Here is a 24,799-nt window from a genome sequence, read left to right as displayed (position 1 = left end):
AAAGCCTAGAGGAAGTGACATGTGAGCTGGGCTTGAAGGGTGAGCACAAGGATGGAGGTTAGAGGTGTGAGAGAAGGGTCTGCACGGCAGGGGACACAGCCTGGGTGGAGGGATTGGGATGGATGGGAGTGGTGTCCCTGGAGAGAGAAAAGGCCAGGAGTGAAGAGGAAATGGTGGGCTGGGCCAGGTGTGCGTGGCCCTGACCCTCAGCCTGCAGAGCCTGCACTTCATTCTGTGGCTAGTACGGGCCATAGGAGGTTTTGAGCAGAGAAGTGACTTGCAACTAGTAGTGCTTTCAGTGAAAAGCAAGCATATCGATGCCTGCTCATTGATAAGTCAACTCTACTGAAGTATATGAGGCAAAAAGTGAAAATGCTCCCCCTTCCCGAGAGAACCACTGTGCTCCTGTTCGTCATTTTCCTGCCTGTGTCTGCAGAGTGGACATACCAGTCTCAACCCTAGAATTGGGAAGGAGATGTGCAGGCCGATCCGCTCGCTCTCTCTCTCACATATACCCTTTCTGTTGAATTCTTGATGTCATATAAAGCAGTGTTGTAATCTGGGAAGTCTGGGCTACATCTTATCTCTTGACTCATTTTGCTCCCCTCTGTGTTATTTCAGAGCATGGTTTTATTGGATATTCCCCAGAACTGCTACAGAACAACACTCTGCCAGATTATACCCCGGGGGAGTCTTTCTTCACTGTGTTTGGGGTGTTCTTCCCAGCTGCTACAGGTATGGTCATCTGGCTTCTTCCTCACCCTCCCATTAGGGGTAAGGACTATAAATGTTTGTTTCCCAAAATTTAGTGTCACAATTGGCCTGCATGTGCTCTTAGGATGTGTGTCTGACTTTATTTAAATTTATTTTTTATTTAACAGAGAGTTAGTGAGAGAGAGAGAGAGACAGAGAGAAAGGTCTTCCTTCTGTTGGTTCACCCCCCAAATGGCTGTCACGGCTGGAGCCATGCTGATCCGAAGCCAGGAGCTAGGTGCCTCCTCCTGGTCTCCCATGCAGGTGTGGGGGCCCAAGCACTTGGGCCATCCTCCACTGCCCTCCTGGGCCACAGCAGAGAGCTGGACTGGAAGAGGAGCAACTGGGACCAGAACCTGGGGTCCACATGGGAGGCTGGTGCTGCAGGTGGAGGATTAACCAAATGAACCATGGCATTGGCCCCATTAAAATACTTATTTTTTTATTATTTGACAGGCAGAGTGACAGAGAAAGTGAGACAGAGAGAGAAAGAGAGAGAGAGAGAGAGATCTTCCATCTGCTAGTATATTTCCCAAAGGACCACAACTCCCACGTCTGGGCCAGGCTGAAGGCAGTAGCTGGGAACTCTATTCTGGTTCCATGTAGGTGTCGGGCCCACATACTCAAGCATTTTCCACTGCCTTCCCAGGCACATTACAGGGAGCTGGATTGGAAGCAGAGGAGCTGGGATTTGAATGGGCACTCTGATATGGAACCGGCCCCATATTGGGCTTAACTTCTTCTAAAAACCCTGTTTTAAGTGAGTTTACTGGTTTATAATTCCAGAGGGCCCCAACATGATTGACCCTTCCTGACCCCTTATATCTATATATTGGCACTTCTTAGCCAGAGTAATACAGGGGACGTATTTCTCTTAGAGCTGAACTGCCTGGCTTCCCCAGCAGGCTGAGCCACATCACATCTTGAGCGAGTGCATGCTTGGCCTAAAACACCCCCTGCCCCTACCCCACCAGTAGGTCTTCTCCCAGGGAGGAGAGAAGTGTGATGGTCTTGACTTTTCTTGCTATCCTGGCTCTAGGCCTAACCAGGATTCCACGGGCAGTGAATACATCTTTCCCTACCCTCCTCCTTCCTGCTCTGTGTTGGCTGTGGAGAGGTCTTGCCAAGCTGAGACCCTTGTAGAACTTGCCTCATGCTTGGGTCCCTGGCCTGGGGGGCAGTAAGCTAACGTTTTGACAAATGATTCCTGGGAAACAGCATTTGCTAGGGACTGGGATTGTCCCCCAACAGAGTCAGAAAGATTTCACTCTCCATCAAAGCAGTGCTGCTGGCCTGGAGCATCTCCCTCTGCCTCCTTCCACATGGCCGCGCCCTTGCTCATCATCCCTTTCCCAAATAGGACAGGGATAGCAAAGGCAGGGGAGGCCACTCAAACATCTGAGATGAAAAGGTTGTCCACACCCATGTTGACAAGGAGGTGGAGGAGCTGGGACTCTCCCCCACTGCTGATGGGAATGTTAAGTGGGGCAGCCACTTTGGAGACAGCTTGATGGTTTCTTAAAAAAGAGACCTAGGTCTGGCCCCTCCACTCCTAGTTATCTACTGCAGAGAACCGAAAGCATGTGCCCATATAAGGACTTGTGCAGACGTGCAGCTTAATTTACACCAGTCTAAGACTGGAAACAGCACTGATACCAGGCTGGAAACTGCCCGACATCTTTCAATAGGTGAGCAGATAAAGAAATTACTGTGTAGCCATATAGTAGCAAACTACTCAGCAATAAAAGGAATGAACTATTAATACACACAACAAATACAGAGGAAGCTCAAAATAATTGTGTTGGGTGAAATAAGTTGGATTTAAAAAGAGTACCTTTTTTTAGAAAATGAGGTTATATGAAACTTCATTTATATAAAATTCTAAAAAATGCAAAGTGTAACGAGAGGAAAGAGATCAGTGGAAGCCTAGGTTGAGGGGGGCAGGAGGGGCAGATTACTAAGGGGAGGAAGAATTTTGAGAGGTGGAACATGCATTGATTATGGGGATGGTTTCATAGTATTCCTGTGTCAGCTTCTCATGTTGTTACACTGAAACACACACAGCTGGTTGTGTGTTAGTCACACCTCAGTAACGCTGTTCAAATGCAAAAAGGGAACTTGAACCCCCTTTAATCACCTTTCCTCCGTCCCACTTCCCTCTCTAGCAGTGACCTTTCCTCTCCTTACAGCCACGTGCAGGCTGCTGCATCTTTCCTCTGCCTCTGCTCACCTCCTCCAGCCCTCTCTGCTTCCAGAATTCCAAGCCTGTCCCTCCAATGATGCGGCTCTTTCCAAGGTCATCAGCGATTTCCACATTACAAATTCAATGAGTATTTTGATTTCTCACTTTTTAAAAGAAATTTATTTATTTTTAATTTTATTTTATTTGAAAGGAATCGAGAAAGAAAGAAAAAAGGAAGGGAGGGAGGGAGAGAGGGAAAGGTCTTTCACCCACTCGTTCACTCCTCAAATGGCTGCAACAGCTGGGATCGGGCCAGGCTGCAACCAGGATCCTGGGACTCAATGTAGGTCTCCCACATGGGTGGCAGGAACGCATGTACTTGGGCCATAGTCTCTTGTCTCATTAGCAGGAAGCTGGCATCAGGAGCAGAGCCGGATCTGAACCCAGGCACTCCAGTGTAGCCTGCAGGTTTCCTAAGTGGCATCAGCTACAATGCTAAGGCCTGCCCCTAATTTCTCACTTACTTGACCTCCTCACAGCTGTTATGGTTTGTATAATAGTTTGAGTTACCCCAAAGGCCCATGTGTTAAAATCTTGATTCTCAGAGTCTTACGTTATAACAGCACTTAATCCAGTTATGGTGTCTGAGGATGGGGCCTTGGAGAGGGATGAGATTTGATTAGGTTGGTAGGGGCCCTGAGATCAATCAGGTCATGCTGACTTGTAGAAGGACCACACCGAGGCACATGCTCCCTGTGTCTCTCTGCTTCCAGGCTGGCTGTACGGTTCTTCCTTCTCACAGGTCTGCTGTCCACCACCCTCACCAGATGCCAGACTTAACGGGGCACCCAGTCTTGGCCTGTGACCCTCCAGTGCCATGAGCAAAAAGAAACCTTGCTTCCTCAACCTCTCGGGTCCTTGTGTAGTGATGAGAAGCTGACCGGTGCACCAGCAACCACTCCCTGCCTCTCTTCTTTGCCTAGTCCTAGGCAGCAGCCTCCACCTGTCCCTCCCGCTCTCTGACTTGTCTCTCTGGGTGCATCTTCTTCTGCCTGTCTATTAAGTGTCAGGCTTCTTCCAGCTGTTCCCAGGTCCTCTTTTCTTCTGGGCTGTCTTCCTTAGAATCTCATCCATGTCCATTTTTCAGTGACCACCCAAATACTGGGACTCTAAAATTGCTAACCGTAACCCAGACTTCTCTAAGTTTCACATCCTGTACCTACTTGTCTGCGTGTCATCTTCTCTTGGCTATCTCAGGCCAGAAAGTTCAGAATCAAACACATTCCATCACTCCCCTAAGAAGTTCTTTTCCTCTACTTCTGATCTCAGCCAAGGACACCTCCATCCAACTGATTGTCTTGCCAATAATGGGGAGTTACTCCTGTCACCTCCCTCTTTCTTCCCAGCACCCTCCAAGACCTGTCAAGTTGAACTGAATATCACTGGGTTTTCTCTGCTTCTCTTCATCTCTGCTGCCTGACCACTCTGGCCCAGAGTTGATCTTTCCCTTGAATCACACACTACAAGGGGCTCCTAAGTGAGCCCCCTTGAGATGTGGCCGTGGTGATAAGCCTGGCACCGGGGCTCAGTAGTGACAGTTAAGATTCTGTCCCACAAATCCAGATTTGTGAAGCAAAAGTGCATCTCTTCGTGTCTTATAAAATGAAGAGAAAGTCACTCTGACCCTGGGCTTTTGTTCTGCCAAAATGATCCTGCCAGTCATTGCTGATGCTGCACGCCAGTTCAGGGTTTGGGGCAGACCCAGGTACTGAGGCACTGAAGAGGGGCTCTGGGTATTCCTCATCTATGGACACAGCCAGGTCCTCCTATTGTCCTGTCTGAAGCTTTGTGCTGCCCCGAGCCACTTTTGGGGACCGGAAATCTGCTGAGCTTGGGAAATGAAGGCTTAGGATCTGTATGCTTCCTGGACCCTCCTCTCTTGGGTCTTACTGGATGCACATTAGTGCTGCCAGGGTCCTAGGTCCATACTGCTCCAGAGCCTGTGGGCCTCTTTCTCTGCCTCCAACTCCAAGGCCAATCTTCTGTGGGATTTCTTTCTAGGGCCTGCTGCCTGGGTGAGTGACCTGTGCGTTCACGCTGGGTCCATGCCAAGAGGGGCCCCACACTTGGTTGTTGCTTTCTGTGGCTAAAAGTCCTAGTAAGTTTTGAACAAGGGCTCCTGTAGTTTTGTTTGCACTGGGCCCCGCAAACCACATAGTCCTGTCATCTTTGCCACCACTACAGTCCCCAGCCATCTGCTGCTGCTTTTCCATTCCTGCTCTCCTCGGAAATCTCCGAAGGACCTAGGCTGTTGAGAAACAGAAGCCAAAACAGTGTGCAGGCAAATCCTGCTTCCTTGCTGCCGGGTACCTCCCCCAAGGCAATCAGATCTAGGCCAGCCTCCTCCTCTTCTATGATTGGCAGCAAAGGCAAGGGGGGTAAAATAGAGGGATACAAAGAGAGTTAACATGGGGAAAATATTTATGAGCCACCCTGCTCCACCCCCTGCCATGCACAAGTGGAAGCCCACACGGTCACCGTGCTGCCTGGCTAAGCGTTCCCTGGGGCCTAGCAGCGAGGCCCTGCCAGATGAAGACCTGGACCTAGATGCCAGGCTAGCAGTTCCATCCAGGCAGGGCTCTGTGCCTCCTTGGCTGGGCCCACTACAGGAGGAGTTGTCTCTGGGCATCCCCAGACACCCCAGGAGGCTGCGTCAGTAACCCGTGCCTGCTGTGCCCCCTCCACGCTGCTTCCCTGGCTTCCCCGCTTTGCTCCTCCAGGACCTGCGTTCCTGGTCAGATAGTGAGATGGGGGATGCCTGGCCTGTGTGAGGGCCGCCAGCCTTTCCCTGCAGTACCGCTCCCCCAGGTAGGGGGTTGCTGCTGCCTGTGGCTTGAACATACCTCCATAGCCTGGGAACTGGACTGGATTCACTTTGAGATCAGTTAGTCCAGCAACTCTCAACTTTCTGTCTTTTTAAAATCCATATTCTTTATTGATGGTTACGTTGAAAGCCTCATGGACGCTGGACGTAATGGGCTGGGGAGAAAGGAAACCGTCATCCATGCTTTTCATAGCTTCACTGCCTGTGATATCGCTTCCGAAGAGTAGGAACTAAGGTTTATTTTCTGTAGTTTTAGCTATGAAAATTTTATTCTACAATATTCCAAATAAAAAACGATAATATTAAATGGGCTATCAACCACACGGCTTTACCATGCTATGTGCCTTCCTGTCCTTCCCACTCCCCCTTCATCCAGCCACACTGAGAATCACTGAGCTGACCCTTGTTTTCACCTGCTGGAAAGGGGGCAGCTTGGGAAGGGCTTGATCAGAGGCACTCAGCCCAGGAGCGAGCCGGGCTGGACCGTGGTGCTGCTGCGAGGGCCGCTTCCCCTCGTGTCTGTGTACCGGGGGCCTATCCGTAAACACCGGAGGCAGGATGAATGCAGCACGCTACTTGCTTTCCCAGGGCAGATGTTCGGTGAAGCTATGAAAAGCATGGATGATTGGCAGTTTCCATGGTGACAGATTCGCCAAGGATTAGCTCTGAGTGAGTCATGACTGGGGCTCCTCCAACGCCATCCTCCTCTGGAACTGGAGACCTCCAGGCTGTGGGGAGAGGAGAGGAGTTTTGAAGAACAAATGCTTCTGTTCCTCTCCTCCACCCTCTCGTCTGAGATGCATGATTTAAGTTTCTTCAGCTGCTTTATCCCAGGATCTGGTGACTTCCTGGGAAAGGTGACTGGAGGTCAGGTTTCGGTGGCCCCTCCAGATTTCTGGAGCAGCCCTCCCGTCTTCATCTACCACACCCTGTGGCTGTGGCTGTAAGGGTGGGGATGGGTGTGGGCTTGGAGCAGACCTTGCATTTGCTTTGTTTCTTAAAGCACTTTCCTTCTCCAGGCTGTACCACCAAGTGCTCCCTGAAAAACACGAATAACTCTCCTGCACAGGATTCTCTCTCTCTCTCTCTCTCTCTCTCTCTCTCTCACACGTACACACACACACACACACACACCCACACCCATGCAAGTGTCTGTCACTCCAGAGAGTCAGACCATCATCCACAGAGGAGCCAGGAAATGGAAACTCACTGAGAAAAATACCAGTCCTGTGAAGTCACATAACCCTGTCCCCAGATCCCACACTCTTACTGGAAGGGATAAGAGCCTCTTTGGCCTCAGTCAACCCATGGGCCTGTGGCTGACCACACCCAGCATTAAAAAATGTGGTGGGAAACCAACAGCCCTTACCAGATTGTCCACAGTCATCTTCCTTGTCAAGAACGCTGCTATTTCTGCAATGCCCTTTGACTTCCCTGGGCCGCCTCCCTGTCCCTGCTGACACATACACACAACCCTGGGAAGCTCAAGAACCTTCTGATTGGCTGGCTCAGCCCTGATGGCTCCCTGTTCTGGATCAATTAGTCCTGAGGTCACTGGACTCCCCTGCCTGGACCATTAGTGTTAACCCCAGTCCAACCTACCTCCTCATTTCCTCCCTTCCCAGGCATCCACTAGGTTTCCTCACATTTTGTTTGTCTGTCTTGTAGGAAGAGGATGAGGACCTGCTGGACCAGCACAAAATCTCCAGAATTATGGGATAGAAAGGCCCAAGTACAGACTCCATGGAGATGTACCTGTGAGCAGGGCCAAGGGGAAAGGAGCTCATAGCTATTGTCTGTGATTATTTTTATGATCTTACTTATATGATTAATTGATAACTTCACCAAAATCCTTATCAATGTCTGTAGTAATTATCATTATAATAGTCTGTTCTTTAGGGCAGTGTGCTGGGCAGTTTGCAGAATTTTCCATTTAAACTTCACCACTGCCTTGCTGGTTCCATCAGAGGCCGGTCTGCCATCTTATTTCATTTTCTGTTGCTATCATAAAATGCCTCAGGCCAGGTGATTTATGAAGGGTAGCACTGATTTGGTTCATGGCTCTGGAGGCTGAGAAGCCTAAGAGCGTGGCATTGGCATCTGCTGTGGGCAGAGAGAGGTAAGAGAGGTAGAGAGGTAGAGAGGTAGAGAGAGAGAGAGAGAGAGAGAGAGAGTGTGAGTGAGTTGGGGCGGGGAGAGGGAGATGAATCTGCTATTTCATTTCTCAAATGCCTACAATGCCTGGGCCAACTCAAAGCCAGGAATTCAATCTAGGTCCAGGATCCAGGAATTCAATCTAGGTCCCCCACATGGGTGGCAAGAACTCAAATGCTTGAACCATCACCTGCTGCTTCCTAGGGTGCATACTAGCAGGAATCTGGAATCTGGAGTAGAGATGGATGCAAACACAGGGCTTCAGTATGGGATGTGTGTGTCCCAACTGGCATCTTAACCACTGGGCAAGTCCCCACCTTCTCTTTCACCTTTAAAGGCACTGATGCCATTATGGGGTCCCTACTCTCATGACCTCATCTAATCCTAATAACTTCCCAGAGACCACACTTCCAAATCCATTAGCATCTGAATTTGGGAATTGACTTTCCAACACGTGAACTTTGGGGGGATGTGTTCAAACCCTGGGATGAGCCATGATGCCAACAAAGCTCACTTCTGTGAGCTCCTTTCAAAACCCTATTCCTAATTCCATACTTGTCATTTTTATTTTAAAGGAGTTTCAGGCTCTACAGAGCCCGAATCTACAGAACTATGAGTTCTATCATTGGCCTTTTTACAGATGAGAAAACAAAGATACAGAGAGGTTATTTCTCCAAGGTCACCCAAACCGTAAGCCCCATCACTTCCCATGTACTTCAGAGGAGACAAGGGAGGACACACAAATGCCTGGAGCTGCCCCCACCCAGAAGCCGTCAGATCTTGCTTGAGTCCTAGCATTCGGAAATTCCCTTATTTGACACTGTCCCAGCAAAATCCCTAAGGTGGGCCAACAATTTCTGTCTCCAAGAATAGAGTACCTCTTTCCCAGCATTCACATGGGGTAGGACTGAACCAAGGATGTCTCCCAGGTCTGCCCTCCCACCTCCTCCAGTGGTTGGCTTTCAAGGCAGCTCCTGATATCCAGCCCAGTCAGGCTCCTAGCCCTGGGTTTTGTAAGGGAATAATTTTTATGGACCCTACTGTTCCAGGATGGGTGATGGGAGGGAGCTACAGGTAGGAGAAAGACCCTTGCAGAACCACCAACCATCTCCCAGATTCATCTGTCCCAACCAAACGTGGCACTGTGTGGGACTTAGGGGGTAGAGGTGACCAGAATGGTGCTGAGCCTCTCCTTGGTACTAGGCACTGGTGTCCAGAGCAGGAGTACTCAGGGTGCGGTAGCTCTGGCTTGAATGGAAGCTGGAATTTGCTGCTCCAACCAGGAGACAAGGGAAGGCAGGTGTATTCTGCAGAATTGCTTAGAGCTGCCAAGAATAAGAGAGTCATGCACATCTTGTTTGTAGTGTACCTGAGTTTGCATATTCAGTTACTTTTAAATGTCTCGGTTGCATTGAATAAAGGATTTTGGAGTTGGTTTTTAAAAATATCTTGCAAAAAGGGGACGAAACATTTCTGTAGGAATAACTGCATAAACCAAGCACTTAATCCAGGTTGCAGAGGGAATGGGATCAGGAAATCAGGAAGAAGGTGAGCAGAGGCAGACTGAAGTCTTTAGGGGCTCAAGGAATTCTTAAATGAGGAATGGAGCCCATCCTTCCTGGGTAGACATTAATTTAGCATGTAGTAGGTGCCAGGTACTATGGTTGATGGCCTTATAAATGTTTGTTCTAACTTTATTATCCTGTAGGTAAATAGTCTTGCTATTGTTTGCATGGGCTATGGCCCCCAAACGCATGAACAAGGTTAAATCCCAAAGTCATGAACTGATGTTCAAGAAGTTAGAAACTCAGTACAATTATGGTGTCTTGGAGTTGGCCTGATGGGAAGTCCTAAGGTCACTGGGGGCATGTCACTGGAAGGAAGTTCTGCTTGCAAAAGGATTGGTTATAAAAGCCTAAGTCAGACCCAGCTGCTGTCTGCTTCCTGGTTTGCCTTGCGATCCTTCCTGTGCATGCACTTCACCATTGCTCTCCCTCAGCTTCACTAGATGGTTAAACACTCTTGGACTGTGAACCTCCAAAATTGTGAGCCAGAATAAACCGCCTTCCTTCATAAGTAACTTCTCTCAGGTATATTGTTGTAATTACAACAATACAAGTAATACAAGAATTATCTTCATTTGCAGATAAAGAAACCAAGGCTTAGAACTTGCTTCCAAACAGTAAAGGATTCCTTTATTTAAAAAAAATTTACTTACATGAATGGTAGAGTGAGTGAGGGAAGGAAAGAGAAAGATCTTCCATCTGCTGGTTCTCTCCCCAAATGGCTACAACAGCTAGTGCTGGGCCAGGTTGAAGCAAGGAGCCAGGCACTCCATCCAAGTTTCCCATGTGGATGGCAAGAACTCAAGTACTTGTACCATCTTCTGCTGCCTTCCCAGAGGCATTGGCAGGGACCTGGAAGAGAAGTGGAGCAGCCAGGACTCAAACTGGCACTCTGATATGGAATGCTGGCACCACACAGTGGCTTAACCCACTGCACCATGATGCCTGTGATTCCATTTTTCAACAACAGAAAAAGGTAGCAGATAAGATTTGGGCATTCTGATACATTCATATTCTACCTTAATAAAAAAGGAAAATAAATTTATGAATTTTGGAAACCAGGCAGCAGAAAAACAAGCTATAACTGGAAAGAAAAAGTGGTACAGTGGTTTTTCTACTTACTACTCATTGAATTCTTCATTTGGTGGAAGGTTGAGCTTGTGATTATAAAATAAACTGAAGGTATATTGTCATAAAAATTAAAATAAGGAAGGAGGAGAGAAGGTGGTAGCATGGGCAGGAGGAAGGATAGAGTGAGAAGTACATTATTCTCTAAAACCTGTACATATGAAACACATGATACTTGTTCACTTTATATAAATAAAAAACTTTTTAAAAATGAAATAAAGAGTTAAAAAAATAGAAAAAGTTGAAGCGTGTCTAAGGACACAGATTTTTAATTGAAAAGTCCCCAAAAGGAAGCTTGCAAGTTCCTTGAGAAAGTAAATTTTCCTTAAATGAACTAATATGGGACAGATATGCCTAGAAAAAGCATCAGGAAATTTTCTTCTATTTTACTAATCCCCATTTTCAGGAATAAAAAAGAAAACAAGGGTGGGAAGTAGGTTTGTGGCCCTTGACAATAAGTAAAACTTTGATGGACTCCATGGTTGTCTGAGTCAGGGAGAGAAAAGAGATTCCCTACTACTTAGCCAATGTTGATAAGGAGCCATTTGACATTTGCACTGATTATCTTATCCAAAGACTTATTTTTGAGACCTATAAGGGCTTGGTTCTTTTCCTGGCCATCCATGTTTGTTGTCTTGGAGCCAGGGCACTAACCCAAGCCCCTGTTCACCTGGATGTCAGTGTGGAGAGAGCTATGGATGGCGCTGGAGGTGCAGCTCATGAACACAGGCAACGTGGTAGCCTACACCCTCTTACTTAGAAATTAAAACTGAGACACTGTGGAGGCCCCAGAACCTTGATCAGATTAAGGAAGCTGTTTACCCAAGCCTCGTAACAATGTACAGACCACAGCATCACTGTTATAGGACAAAATGGATTTTTAGGAAAGCATTTAACTGCTTCCTGGAATTGATGGTTTCAGACCCACGAGGAGGGGAAATGCCGTCAACCAGGGACAGACTAGTCAGCTGGAACTGGTGAAGGAAGAGCCTATGAGTAAACCAATGTGTGGTGTTGACTGTGACTGCTGGGCTCAACCTTCTTGAAGGGGATGCAACCCAGATTAACCATGTAGTTACTTCCTTTTAGACAGGGAAATGTGAGAATCAGGAAACTTGAAGATTAGTGCTAGTTCTGCTAGTAATCAGCTCAGAAACTTGAGAAAAATTGCTTTCTCTTTGGGCCTCAGTTTCCAAGTGTGTAAAATAAAAGGTTGGAGTAGAGGATCTCCAGGACACCTTCCAGCTCTAAGTATCATTGATTCTAGAGGCAGGTGTTTGGCGGAGCTGTTAAAACATCACTTGAGTTGCCTGCATCCCATATTAGAGTGGCTGGGTTCAGGTCTCAGCTCTGCTTCTCATTCCAGCTTCCTACTGATGTGCACCCTGGGAGGCAGCAGGTGATGGCTCAAGTAGTTGGGTCCCTCCTACCCATCTGGGAGACATAGACTGAATTTTGGGCTCCTGGCTTCATTCTGGCCCATACCTAGCTGCTGTGGGCATTTGGAGAACAAGCCAGGGGATGGAAAATCTCTAACTTTCTCTGTCCCTCTGTCTTTCAAATAAAAGTTAAAAACAAAAGAATCATTGATTCCAAATAGCCACCTCAAACAATATGTGTAAGCTTACCAAGAAAAGTATAAAGACCAAATGGTCATTACAAGGAGGATATTTAGTGTTTCCCAGATTGCACTGCAGAGCTTTCATGATGAACAAAGTATTTCACCTTTTGTTTAAAAAATTTTTTAATGTCAAACATGTTTTGAGAAATGCTATGTGCTGTATTTCTATTCTTAGAGAAAAATAAGGAGCTTTAGCATCTTTCAAGTACTAGTAAGTCCTGCAGCAAAAGTTTCCAATCTGTTCTAATCAAGATTTTCCTCAATCTCCTCCTCCCATGGTGGAAGTTATTTTTAATTTTTATTTAATTTATTTGAAAGAGAGAAAGAGAGAGCGCGAGAACGTGAGAGCGCGTGCGAGAAAGATATCTCCTGGTTCACTCCCCTAAAATGCCCATAACAGCCAGGGCTGGACCAGGCCAAGCCAGGAGCCAGGAACTCCATCTGGATCTCCTGTGTGAGTGGTAGGGAACCAGCTACCTGAGCCGTCACCTGCTGCATAGCAGGATGTGCACTGGTAGGAAGCTGGAATCAGGAGCAGAGCCAGGACTTGAAACCAGGCCCTCTGCCGTGGAACATGAGTGTCCCAAGTGACATCCTGACGGCTATGCCAAAAGTCTGCCCTGAACTTGCTTTTCAAATGTAATTTTTGTAAAAAAAAAAAAAAAAAAAAAAAAAAAAAACTGGATCTGAGTGCTCTAGGAAATAATACCTGTTCTACTGCATCAACCCTAGATCCAGCTCCACCATTAATGATAATATTTTAAAATTGCACCAGAAGTAGAAAGAAAGCAAACCAAAGATCTCTGTAATGTTTGACAAGAATGAGTGAAAAAATACTAAATCAAAAATAATTGTTTCAGATCTACCTAGCAAGCAAGGCATTTACAGTCACCAGAACTAGAGGACATCTGTCCAAGAACTGGGCAGTGAGTTAAGCATGGGATTCTTGAAGTGGCAGCCGCAACGTGTAAGAGTGCACCTTGACAGCAGAGCCACAGTTGGTCTGTGGCCCCACCAGGAATTGCCTGCTGGGCTTCCGACCTGGGCCAGTTGCCTCCATCTCCCTGCCTCCTCTGGCCCTTCATGTCCACAGCACACTATCTGCTTCCTGGCTTCCTTCTTCGTCTTAAAAGCCAAATCCAGTCTGGTTGCTCGGGTCAGTCCTTTCTTCCCCCACTGACCAGTATCCTAGTGTGGGACTCCCACACAGGCCAGCTGGGAGGATCTGTGTGCAGGTGGCAGGGGAGAGGAGAAGGCGTTTGTTATGGATTCAGAAGCTGGTTAGAAGCAGGAAGCAGTCGGGATGAATGTGTGACTCTGCAGTGGAAGCATATACATAGCCCTGGATTCTCCTGGGTCTTCATTTACTTGATGATGTTTGTAAATGACCTGAAGGAAGGTGGACACCGTGACTTGGCAACCTGGAGGTGGTATACAAATGGCAAGGAATAAAGAGTAGTGTTTAAGCTCACAAAGCTGAATGGGCAGAAAATTGCCTGGGGGCAGAACGAGGCGCTTGCCAAGGCATAGCGCCTGTAAGCAGGGTGACAGGTGGGAGCCTTGATACAAGGTCGGAATTTGGGTGGGATGGGAAGGGGTGGCATTGCTGGATGGAGCTGGAGTCTGGTAAGCATGGAGGTGCAGCCAGGCATGCCTTTGGCATCAGATTGTCCTGGTAGCAAGCAGCAGAGTCCCAACCCTTCTCAGTGACAGGACCTGGGCCTGAGAGCACTGGGAGAAAAGTAGGTTATGGATATTCCTCTTTTTGATCCAAATAAGATCTGTACAGTACTTTTTAAAAAGTATAGAGAAGCTCTTAATACGAAACTGTGGTCTCGCACCCCACCTTTCAACTCCCCAGATATCCAGAGGGCAATCACTTTAAAAAATGTATCCATTTGAGAGACAGACAGATCTCCCATCCATTGGTGCACTCCCCAGATGCCTGCACCGGGCTGGGCTTGGGGATGGGAAAATTCAGTTGAAGTCTCCCACACAGGCGGCAGAAACTCATCACTTGAGCCATCTTCACTGCCTCCCAGGGTCTGCATTAGCCAGAAGCTGGAATCAAGAGCTGGAGCTGGACATTGGCCCTAGGCACACGATGTTGAATGTGGGTCTCTTAGCCACTAAACTAAACAACCAAAAAGGGCAACCACTTTTTTTTTTAAAAAAAAGATTATTTATTTATTTATTTTATTTGAGAGAGAGAGTTACAGACAATGAGAGGGAGAGACAGAAAGGTCTTCCGTTGGTTCACTTCCCAAATGGCCGAAATGGCCGGAGCTGTGCCTATCCAAAGCCAGGAGCAGGCACTTCTTCCTGGTCTCCCATGTGGGTGCAGGGGCCCAGGGACTTGCGCCATCTTCTACCGCTTTCCCAGGCCACAGCAGAGAGCTGGATTGGAAGTGGAGCAGCCGGGACTAGAATCGGCAGCCATATGGGATGCCGATGCCACAGGCAGAGGATTAACCTACTGTGCCACTGCTCTGGCCCCAGACAACCACTTTTAATCATTTTTAGTACCTTGAGAACTGTGTATCATCAACAATAGCTTCTACCCATAACTTGTTTAATCAAAGTAGAGCATTATCTATTGATGCTGTGCTGGGCAGTAGGAGAGTTTAGCTTACTTAGATGATTTTCCATTTACTTTCCAATATGGTAGTTATATTTTATTTTTAGTTACTTTCTTGATTGCATTGATAACTCAGACTACACTGAGATCTCATTGTTTTACCAGTTGTAGGTTATGTCTCTTCACTCTTTACTGTTAGCATGGGAAAAGTAAGACTCCATGTAGTTTTAAGATTAATATACTCGAGTCTTATTTATATTTCAAATAATTGTATAAGGAATGTTTAATTGTCTGAATTTTAGAGGAATCTGCATAATTCTATTGTATTTGAGTTTGTAGAGCAGTATCAAGGAAGCTGCAGGGGACAGCACTGTGGCATTGGGGGTGAAGCTGCCACCTGTAGAGCAGCATCCCATATGGGCGCCAATTCGAGTCCCAGCTGCTCCACTTCTAATCCAGCTCTCTGCTATGGCCTGGGAAAGCAGTAGAAGATGGCCCAAGTCCTTGGGCCCCTGCCCCCACATGGGAGACCCAGAGGAAGCTCCTGGCTCCTGCCTTTGGATCAGTGCAGCTCCGGCCATTGCAGCTGGTTGGAGAGTGAATCAGCAAATGGAAGACCTGTCTCTCTTTCTGCCTCTCCTTCTCTCTGTGTAACTCTGACTTTCAAATAAATAAATGAATCTTAAAAAAAGCTGCAGCAAGTTAATTATTAGCAGGTTAGTGGGCAAAAATGCAAGAAAAATGTGCTTTGCAACTACAAGTGAATATGGTTATGAACAGACACCTATTAAAATATTCTTTGACTTAAGGTTACAAGTAAACAGTCTTTGGAACTATGGAGACAAATTGTTCTGTATTACTGGACATTTCTTTGCTATTCTGAGCAAACTCTTAGAAACTCCATGATGATAAGATACAAAATGAGTGTGGAGAGTTAACTTACAATCAGTTGCAGCTGGTATATAGAGGGTTGCTAACCTTTTCCTTGTCTACCTAACAGATCCAAAGTCTGGCACAAAAGGTGTGGCTTGAATGACCTTTCAGGTTTTCTTATTTTTTTTTAACTCTAGGATTATTTTATTTTAAACACATGTGAAATTTTAAAACACAAAAACAAATTATTGAAGTAGCACCATTGGGTTAAGTTATATATTTTCAATTATCATTTCATTATATCATTGAAAATACCAGGCTTTTCTTTTTTTATTCATACAAAAGAAATCTGATTAAAATAGTAGCAAGTGAAACCAAGTAGCAATTCTCTGCTTTTTAAACAATATCTTCTTTTTTTATTTTTTATTTTTATTTATTTTATTTTTTTGACAGGCAGAGTTAGACAATGAGAGAGAGAGAGAAAAAGAGAGAGAGAGAGAGAGAGAGAGAGAGAGAGAGAGAGAGAGAGAAAGGTCTTCCTTTTTCCGTTGGTTCACCCCCCAAGTGGCCGCTACAGCCAGCACGTTGCGGCTGGTGTGCTGCACCGATCTGAAGCCAGGAGCCAGGTGCTTCCTCCTGGTCTCCCATGCGGGTGCAGGGCCCAAGGACCTGGGCCATCCTCCACTGCATTCTGGGCCACAGCAGAGAGCTGGACTGGAAGAGGAGCAACCAGGACAGACTCCGGCACCCCAACCGGGACTAGAACCCGAGGTGCTGGTGCCTCAGGTGGAGGATTAGCCTATTGAGCCGCGGTGCCAGCCGAACAATATCTTCTTTAAAAAAACCATTTTTAAAATTACAACACACTAACACTATTTATTTATAAATTTACTTAAAAATTAGTGAAAGCATTATTTTAACAGCATTTTAATGATTTTATTTAAAATATATAAATTTTATGCATTTCATATGTATATATATATATATATATACACACACACATACAGATTTAGGAACATAGTGATTCTTCTCCCCTTATGCTTCCTCCCGCTCGTGCTCCCACCCTTCTTCCTCCTCTCTATTTCCCACTCAATTTTTACAAAGATTTATTTACAGTTCACTTTATACTCATAAGATTAACCCTACACTAAGTAAAGAGTTCAACAAATAGTATGAAGAAGAAAAAAGAAAAAAAAGCAAAACACTGTTCCTTAGCCATTGAGAAGAGGGCTATTCAAAATCATTGCATCTCAAAGAGTGTCAATTTCACTTCTATAGGTTACCTTTTAGGTACTCTATTAGTTACCGCAGATGAGGGAGAACATACGGTATTTGTCTTTTCAGGACTGGCTTATCTCACTAAGTAAAGTGGCTTCTAGTTGCATCCATTTTGTTACAATCAACAGGACTTCATTTCTTTTATTGTTGTGTAGTATTCCATAATGAATATATACCATAATTGTTTTTAAAGATTTATTTATTTGGAAGGCAGAGTTACAGAGAGGGGTACACACACACACAAACACACACACAGAGAGAGAGAGAGAGAGAGAGAGAGAGAGAGAGAAAGAGAGGATCATCTGTCTGCTGTTTCACTCCCTAAGTGGCCACAACAGCTGAAACTGCGCTGATTTGAAGCCAGGAGCCAGAAACTTCTTCCAGGTCTCCCATGTGGGTGCAGAGGCCCAAGCACTTGGGCCATCTTTTGATGCTTTCCAGGCACATTAGCAGGGAGCTGGATTGGAAGTGGAGCAGCTGGCACTTTAACTGGCTACTATATGGGATGCTGGCACAGCAGGCGGCAGCTTTACCCACTATGACACAACACTGGTCCCATTTATACCATAATTTCTTTATCCAGTCTTCAGTAGATAGACATCTGGCTTGATTCCATATCTTAGCTATTGTGAATTAAGTTGCAATAAACATGGGAGTACAGATTATTCTTTCATATGATGATTTCTTTTGGTTTGGGTAAATTCCCAAGAGTGGGATGGCAGGGTCATATGGCAGGTTTATATTCAGATTTCTGAAGTGTCACCATACTGTCTTCCACAGTGGCCGCACCAGTTTACATTCCCACCAACAGTGGATCAGGGTACCTTTTCCCCCACATCCTTGCCAGCATCTGTTGTTTGTTGGTTTATGTATGAGAGCCATTCTAACTGGGGTGAGGTGAAACCCATTGTGGTTTTGGTTTGCATTTCCCTGATGGCTGGTGATCCTGAGCATTTTTGCATGTGTGTGTTGGTCATTTGAATTTCCTCTTGTAAAAATGCCTGTTCAAGTCCTTTGCCCATTTATTAACTGGATTGTTTTGTTGTTGTTGGGTTTCTTGAGCTCTTTATGGATTCTAGATATCCATCCTTTATCAGTTTCATAGTTTATAAATATTTTCTCCCATTCTATTGGTTGTATCTTCACTTTGCTGAATATTTTCTTTTGCAGTGCAGAGGCTTCTCAGTTTGATTTAATCCCATTTGTCAATTTTGGTTTTGATTACCTGTGCTTCTGGGGTCTTTTCCAAGAAATTTTTGCCTATACCACTGTCTTACAGAATTTCCCCAATGTTCTATAGTAATTTTATGATATTGGGTCATAGATTTATGTCTTTGACCCATTTTGAGTGGATTTTTGTGTAAGGTGTAAGATAGGTGTCTTGTTTCATACTTCATATGAAGATCCAGTTTTCTCAGCACCATTTGTTGAAGAGACCATCTTTGCTCCAGGGATTGATTTTAGCTCCTTTGTCAGAGATAAGTTGGTTATAGGTACATGCATTGATTTCTGGAGTTTCTGTTTTGTTCCACTGGTATACATATCTATTTTTTTTTGCCAGTACCAGGATGTTTTGATTGTAACTGCCTTGTAATATGTCTTGAAATCTTGTATTGTGATGCCTGCAGCTTTGTTTTTTGTTGTATAAGATTGCTTTAGCTATTCAGGGTCTATTGGGTTTCCATATGAATTTCACCATCATTTTTTTTAGGTCTGATAAGAATGTCATTGGTGCTTTGATTGGGATCTCATTGAATCTGTAAATTACATTTGGTAGTATGGACATTTTGATGATATTAATTCTTCCAACTCACGAAACTGGAAGATTTTTTTCATTTTTTGTGTCTTCTTATGTTTATGTTTCTTTTTTAATATGTTTTATAATTTTCATCATAGAGATCTTTGACCTCCTATGTTAAATTTATTCCAAGGTATTAATTTTTTGTAGCTATTGCGAATGGGATTGATCTTAGACATTGTTTCTCAGCCATGGCATTGTCTGTTTATAGAAAGGCTGTTGATTTTTGTGTGTTAATTTTTATATTCTGTCACTTTACCAAACTCTTCTATGAGTTCCAATAGTCTCTTAATGGAGTCTTTTGCTTCCCTTATATGTAGAATCATATCATCTGCAAATAGGGATAGTTTGACTTCCTCCTTTCTGATTTGTATCCCTTGATTTCTTTTTCTTGCCTAATGGTTCTGCCTGAAACTTCCAGGACTATATTAAATAGCAGTGGTGAGAGAGGGCATCCTTGTCTGGTTCCAGATCATGGGAATACTTCCAACTTTTCCCCATTCAATAAGATGCTGGCTGTGGGTTTGTCATAAGTTGCCTTGATTATATTGAGGGATTTTCCTTCTATACCCAATTTGCTTAAGGTTTTCATCATGAAAAGGTGTTATATTTTATCAAATGTTTTCTCTGCATCTAATGAAATAATGATATGGTTTTTGTTCTTCAGTTCATTAATGTGAAGCATCACATTGATTTGTGTATGTTGGACCATCCCTGCAAACTAGGGATAAATCCTTCTAGACCCGAGTGAATGATCTTTCTGATGTGTAAGATTCGATTAACTAGTATTTTGTTGAGGATATTTGTGTCTATGTTCATCAGGGAAATTGGTCTATAGTTCTCTTTCTCTGTTGTATCTTTTTCTGGTTTAGGAATTGAGGTCATGCTGGTTTCATAGAAGGAGTTTGGGAGGATTCCCTCCATTTCAATTGTTTTGAATAGCTTGAGAAGAATTGGAATTAGTTCTTCTTTAAATGTCTTGTATAATTGAGCAATGAAGCCATTTGATCGTGAGTTTTTCTTTGTTGGGAGGGTCTTTATTACTGATTCAATCTCCATCTTGGTTATTGTCTGTTTAAGTTTTCTATGTCTTCATGATCAGTTTTGGTAGATTGTATGTGTCTAGGAATCCATTTCTTTTTGATTTTCCAATTTGTTCGCATATAGCTCTTTGTAGTAATTTCTGGTGATTATTTTTATTTCTGTGGTGTCTGGGTTTTTTTCTTTTTTCTTTTTTTTTTTTGACAGGCAGAGTGGACAGTGAGAGAGAGAGACAGAGAGAAAGGTCTTCCTTTTGCCGTTGGTTCACCCTCCAATGGCCGCCGCTGCAGCCGGCGCACCGCGCTGATCCTGGCAGGAGCCAGGAGCCAGGTGCTTTTCCTGGTCTCCCATGGGGTGCAGGGCCCAAGCACCTGGGCCATCCTCCACTGCACTCCCTGGCCATAGCAGAGAGCTGGCCTGGAAGAGGGGCGACCGGGACAGAATCCGGCGCCCCAACCGGGACTAGAACCCGGTGTGCCGGCGCCGCAAGGTGGAGGATTAGCCTATTGAGCCACGGCGCCGGCTTCATGGGTTTTTTTCTAAGATTTATTTATCTATTTATTTGAAAGTCAGAGCTTCATAGAGAGAAAAGGAGAGGCAGAGGCAGAGAGAGAGAGAGAGGTCTTCCATCTGCTGGTTCACTCCTGAATTGACCTCAACGGCCAGAGCTGCACCAATCCAAAGCCAGGAGCCAGGAGCTTCTTCTGAGTCTCCATGTGGGTGCAGGGGCCCAAGGACATAGGCCATCTTCTACTGCTTTCCCAGGCCATAGCAGAGAGCTGGATCAGAAGTGGAGCAGCTGAGACTCGAACCAGTGCCCATATGGGATGCTGACAATGCAGGCAGAAGCTTTACCCACTATACCACAGCACCTGCCCCACCTGTTGTTACATTTCCTTTTTCATATCTGAATCTATTGACTGGGTCTGCTTCCTCTTTTTTGGTTAGTTGGGCCAATGTTGTATCAATTTTACTTTTTCAAAAAATCAGCTCTTCATTTTATTGATCTTTTGTATTGTTTTATTGGTTTCAATTTTGTTTATTTCTTCTCTAATATTAGTTATTTCTTTCCTCCTGCTAATTTTGAGTTTAATTTGTTGTTGTTTTTCTAGATCCTTGAGATGCATTGATATCTCATTTATTTGGTGCCTTTCTGATTTTTTTATGTAGGCACCAATTGGTGTTAACTTCCCTCTTAACCCTGCTTTTGCTATATCCCATAAGTTTTGATATGTTGTATTGTCATCTTATTCATTTACAGAAATTTTTTGATTACTCTTTTGATTTGTTCTCTGACCTGCTGTTCATTCACAAGCATGATGTTTAGTCTCCATGTGTTTGTATATGTTCTAGAGATTTTTGAGTTATTGATTTCTAGTGTCATTCCATTGTGGTCAGAAAAGATCCATGGTATGATTTTAATTTTTTTGAATTTGCTGAGACTTGCTTTATGGCCTTGCCTTTGATCTATCCTAGAGAAATTTTTATACACTGATGAAATAAATATGTATTCAGCAACTATGGGATGATAGGTTCTGTAGATATCAGTTAGGTCCATTTAATCCATAGTGTAGATTAGCTCTGTCATTTCTTTGTTGGTTTTTCTGTCTGATTGATATTTCCATTGATGAAAGTATTGTGCTGAAGTCTCCCATTACTATTCTGCTGGAGTCTATGTCTCCTTTTAGATCCATTAATATTTATTTTAAATAGTCAGGCACCCTGGCATTGGGTGCATATATATTTATTATAGTCACATCTTCCTATTGAATAGATTTCTTAATCATTGTATCCCTTGTCTCTTTTAACAGTTTATGTTGAAGTCTATTTTGTCTGATATTAGAATGGCTACACCTGTTCTTTTTTACTTTCTGTTAGCGTGGAATATCTTTTCCTATCCTTTCACTTTTAGTAGTATGTATCTCTGTTGGTGAGATATGTTTTGTGTAGGCAGAAAATAGAAGGGTCATGTTTTATAATCCATTCGGCAAGCCTGTATCTTTTAATTGGAGAGTTTAGCCATTTACATTCAAGCTTACTATTGAAAAGTAACCACTTGACCCTGCCATTGTTCCATAAATATTCCCATTGTTTGTTTTGGATTTCTTTTGTACTTTTACTGGGCGATTTTCTGGCTTCACATTCTTTCATAATGATAACTGTCTTTCTGTAGATCTCTGTGTAGCATATCCTTAAACATCTTTTGTAAGGCTGGATGAGTGGTGAAAAATTCTTTCAATTTCTGTTTGTTGTGGAAGGTCTTTATTTCTCTTTCATTCATAAATGAGAACTTTGTAGTATCCTAGGTTGACAATTTTTTTTTCTTAAGACTTAGACTATGTTTCTCTGTTCTCTCCTAACCTGTAGGGTCTCTGATGAGAAGTCAGCTATGAGTCTAATTGGAGATCCTCTTAAAGTAACCTGACATTTCTCTCATGCACATTTTAGAATCTTTTCTTTATGTTTTATTACTGATGAAGCTTGACTACAATGTTTCATGGTGAAGATCTTTTCTGGTCATGTCTATATGGAATTTTACATACCTCATGTATTTGAACATTCCTTTCTTTCCCCAAATTAGGGAAATTTCCTGTAATTGTTTCCCTGAACAGGTCTTCTAATCCATTCTCTCCACACTATCAGGAACTCCTAAGACCCATATGTTGGGTCATTTGATATTATCCCATATATCTCCAACACTGTTTTTAATTTTTCTAATTTCTTCCTTTTTTTTCAGTCTGAAAAATTTCCAAAGATTTGTCTTCTAGCTTAGTATTCTTTCTGCTGCCTCACCAAGTCTGTTGTTAAGGATTTCTACTATATTTTTTATCTGATATACTGAATTCTTCATTTCTAATATTTCATTTTGGTTTCTATTCAAAAATCTCACCTTCATGGGAGAATTTTTCATTCATGTCATGTATGGATTTCTTTAATTTGTGAATTTACATCTCATTGCTTCTGAGTAATCCTAGGATTAGTCTTTCAAAGTCAATTTCAGGCATTTCATCAATCTTTTCATCTTTACATTCTAATATTGAAGTATTGTTGTGTTCCTTTGGGGGGGTTCATGTTGTTTCCTTATTCTTGTTTCTTGGATTTCTGCATTTGTTTTTAATCATTTGGATATAGTTGTAACTGTGCCTCTGTGGCTTAGTGGACTGTCTGCTCTTTCAGTGACTATTCAGAGACATGTACTAGGTAGGCCAGGGAGCTCTGGTCAGTGCTCCAGGGTGGGGTGAGTAACCAGGGTGACACCCAAGTTGAGTGTGGTAGATCTCCTCTGTTAGCATAATCACACCCTCATCTCCTTTCTTCCATGGTGATCCTGTTAAACTAATTGAAGTGCACCAAATGCAAGTCAGGCCTGAGTGAAAGTCTATAGGACTGATGTTTGGTTTTCCACATTACTGTGATGAAAGTTTTAGTGTTTTCCTCTGCCCTCTTTTCTTCCTTCTTTTCACTTCCTAACAGTGTTTTGTTATAGTCTTCCTTTTCATGTGGTCAAGATAGATAATATTCGTGTTCTGATTGTAATTATAGTTTATCCTCTGTGCTTTATGCATAAGTTAATTTTAGAAGCTAAAAAATCATAAATATGTACATTATTATGACTGCAGCAGTTTTCAGTGAAGAGAATTCAGTCTGAGAATTCAGTGTCCTTCAATGTGATTCAGATGTGATCCTAGTTGCCATTTAGGGAACAATGTTCCTAATGTCATGGCTCAATGAGTTAATTGTCCTTATATTTTATTAATTGTTTAAAATCATATCACAATTTAGTTTGTTTCATATTCATACCTTTATGTTCTTGATGACCTAGTTTCAATAGTGTCTTTCTTCTAATTCCCAAAAGGTTGCACCTAACATCAGACTGTCCATTTCCTTTGCAGTAGCCTCCACCTTTTTGCTTCCAACCCTGCTCTTATTCTGCTGCTTTACTCCATTTCTGAGACATCTGCTGCTGCTTTCCCAGCACATTAGCACAGAGCTGGATCAGAAGCAGAAGAGCTGGGGCTTGAACTGGTGCTTAGATATGAGATGCCAGTGATGCAAGTGGCAGCTTAACCTGCTGCACCACAGCACTGGCCCCTGCGTGCTTGGGTATTTACTTAACTGTATCTTTCAGATCTATTGTATTTTCAGTTTTAGTGATCTCATTCTTAATTTCCAAAAGTTCTTCCTTCTTCTTGAATTTTTTTTCAGACCATCTTGTGTTACAGATAGAATATTCTTTTGGTGTCTCTCATTACTGTTTCTTCAGAATTCTCCCCGATCCTGATTTGCGTTTCTTCTAGCTGGGGTGCTCCATTTCTGTTATGCACATGCTTGTTCACTGCTGGTTTTTGTCACAAGCTGTTGATCCTGGTCACTGACACGCATTCCCTTGCTGTGTAGTGAGCTGAGAGCTGTTTCCTGGTAGCAGCTGCCTGCATTTGGGTGAGCTGGTGCCTGTGCACAGCCTCATTTGAGGTGCCGGCCTCCGCACCAATGGCTCTGGTTTTCCTTAGGCAGTGTCTTCAGAACCCTAGAGAAGCTTCCCCAGCTTTTCTTTTCCTTCCATTTCACTCAGTATCATTTTCTCCATTTCCTATGTTCCAGACATTTGTGGAAACCTTTCATCAGTAGGATCCTACCATCCCAATCCTCTTTGCAGTGGGCGTTTATTTATTTCTCCTCTTTCCTACCCTCTTGATACTATTGATATGATCTTGGAGGGGAGAAGGGGAATGACAAGTGTTCTTAACATGCCTTTATAAAAAATTTTTATTTATTTATTTGAAATGCAGAATTACAGAGAGAGAGAGAGAGAGTTCTCCATCTGTTGGTTCACTTCCCAAATGGCCCAGCCAGAGCTGGGCCAAACACTTGGGCCATCTTCTGCTGCTTTCCCAGGCACATTAGCAGAGAGCTGGATCAAAAATGGAGCAGCTAGGACTCGAA

The 24,799-nt window shown here is 43.9% G+C and overlaps 1 protein-coding gene across 13 annotated transcripts in view; it reads left to right on the top strand.

Moving 5' to 3' along the window:
- SLC12A8 (solute carrier family 12 member 8) overlaps positions 1 to 24,799 on the top strand; it is a 184,643-nt gene that overhangs the window by 101,499 nt on the left and 58,345 nt on the right. For all 13 annotated transcript variants that reach the window (XR_016233145.1, XR_016233146.1, XM_089331862.1 and 10 more), the window contains one exon: positions 622 to 735. Coding sequence is in view for 11 of the 13 variants with exons in the window: in XM_089331862.1 (XP_089187988.1) it covers positions 622 to 735 (114 nt within the window). In the remaining 2 variants the exon portion in view is untranslated. The remainder of the gene's footprint in view (positions 1 to 621; positions 736 to 24,799) is intronic.

Source organism: Oryctolagus cuniculus, chromosome 4 (assembly GCF_051225735.1).
Source record: "Oryctolagus cuniculus isolate XC-2025 breed Fujian yellow rabbit chromosome 4, ASM5122573v1, whole genome shotgun sequence".
Taxonomy (NCBI): Eukaryota; Metazoa; Chordata; class Mammalia; order Lagomorpha; family Leporidae; genus Oryctolagus; species Oryctolagus cuniculus.
This window is presented reverse-complemented; position numbering and strand designations above follow the sequence as displayed.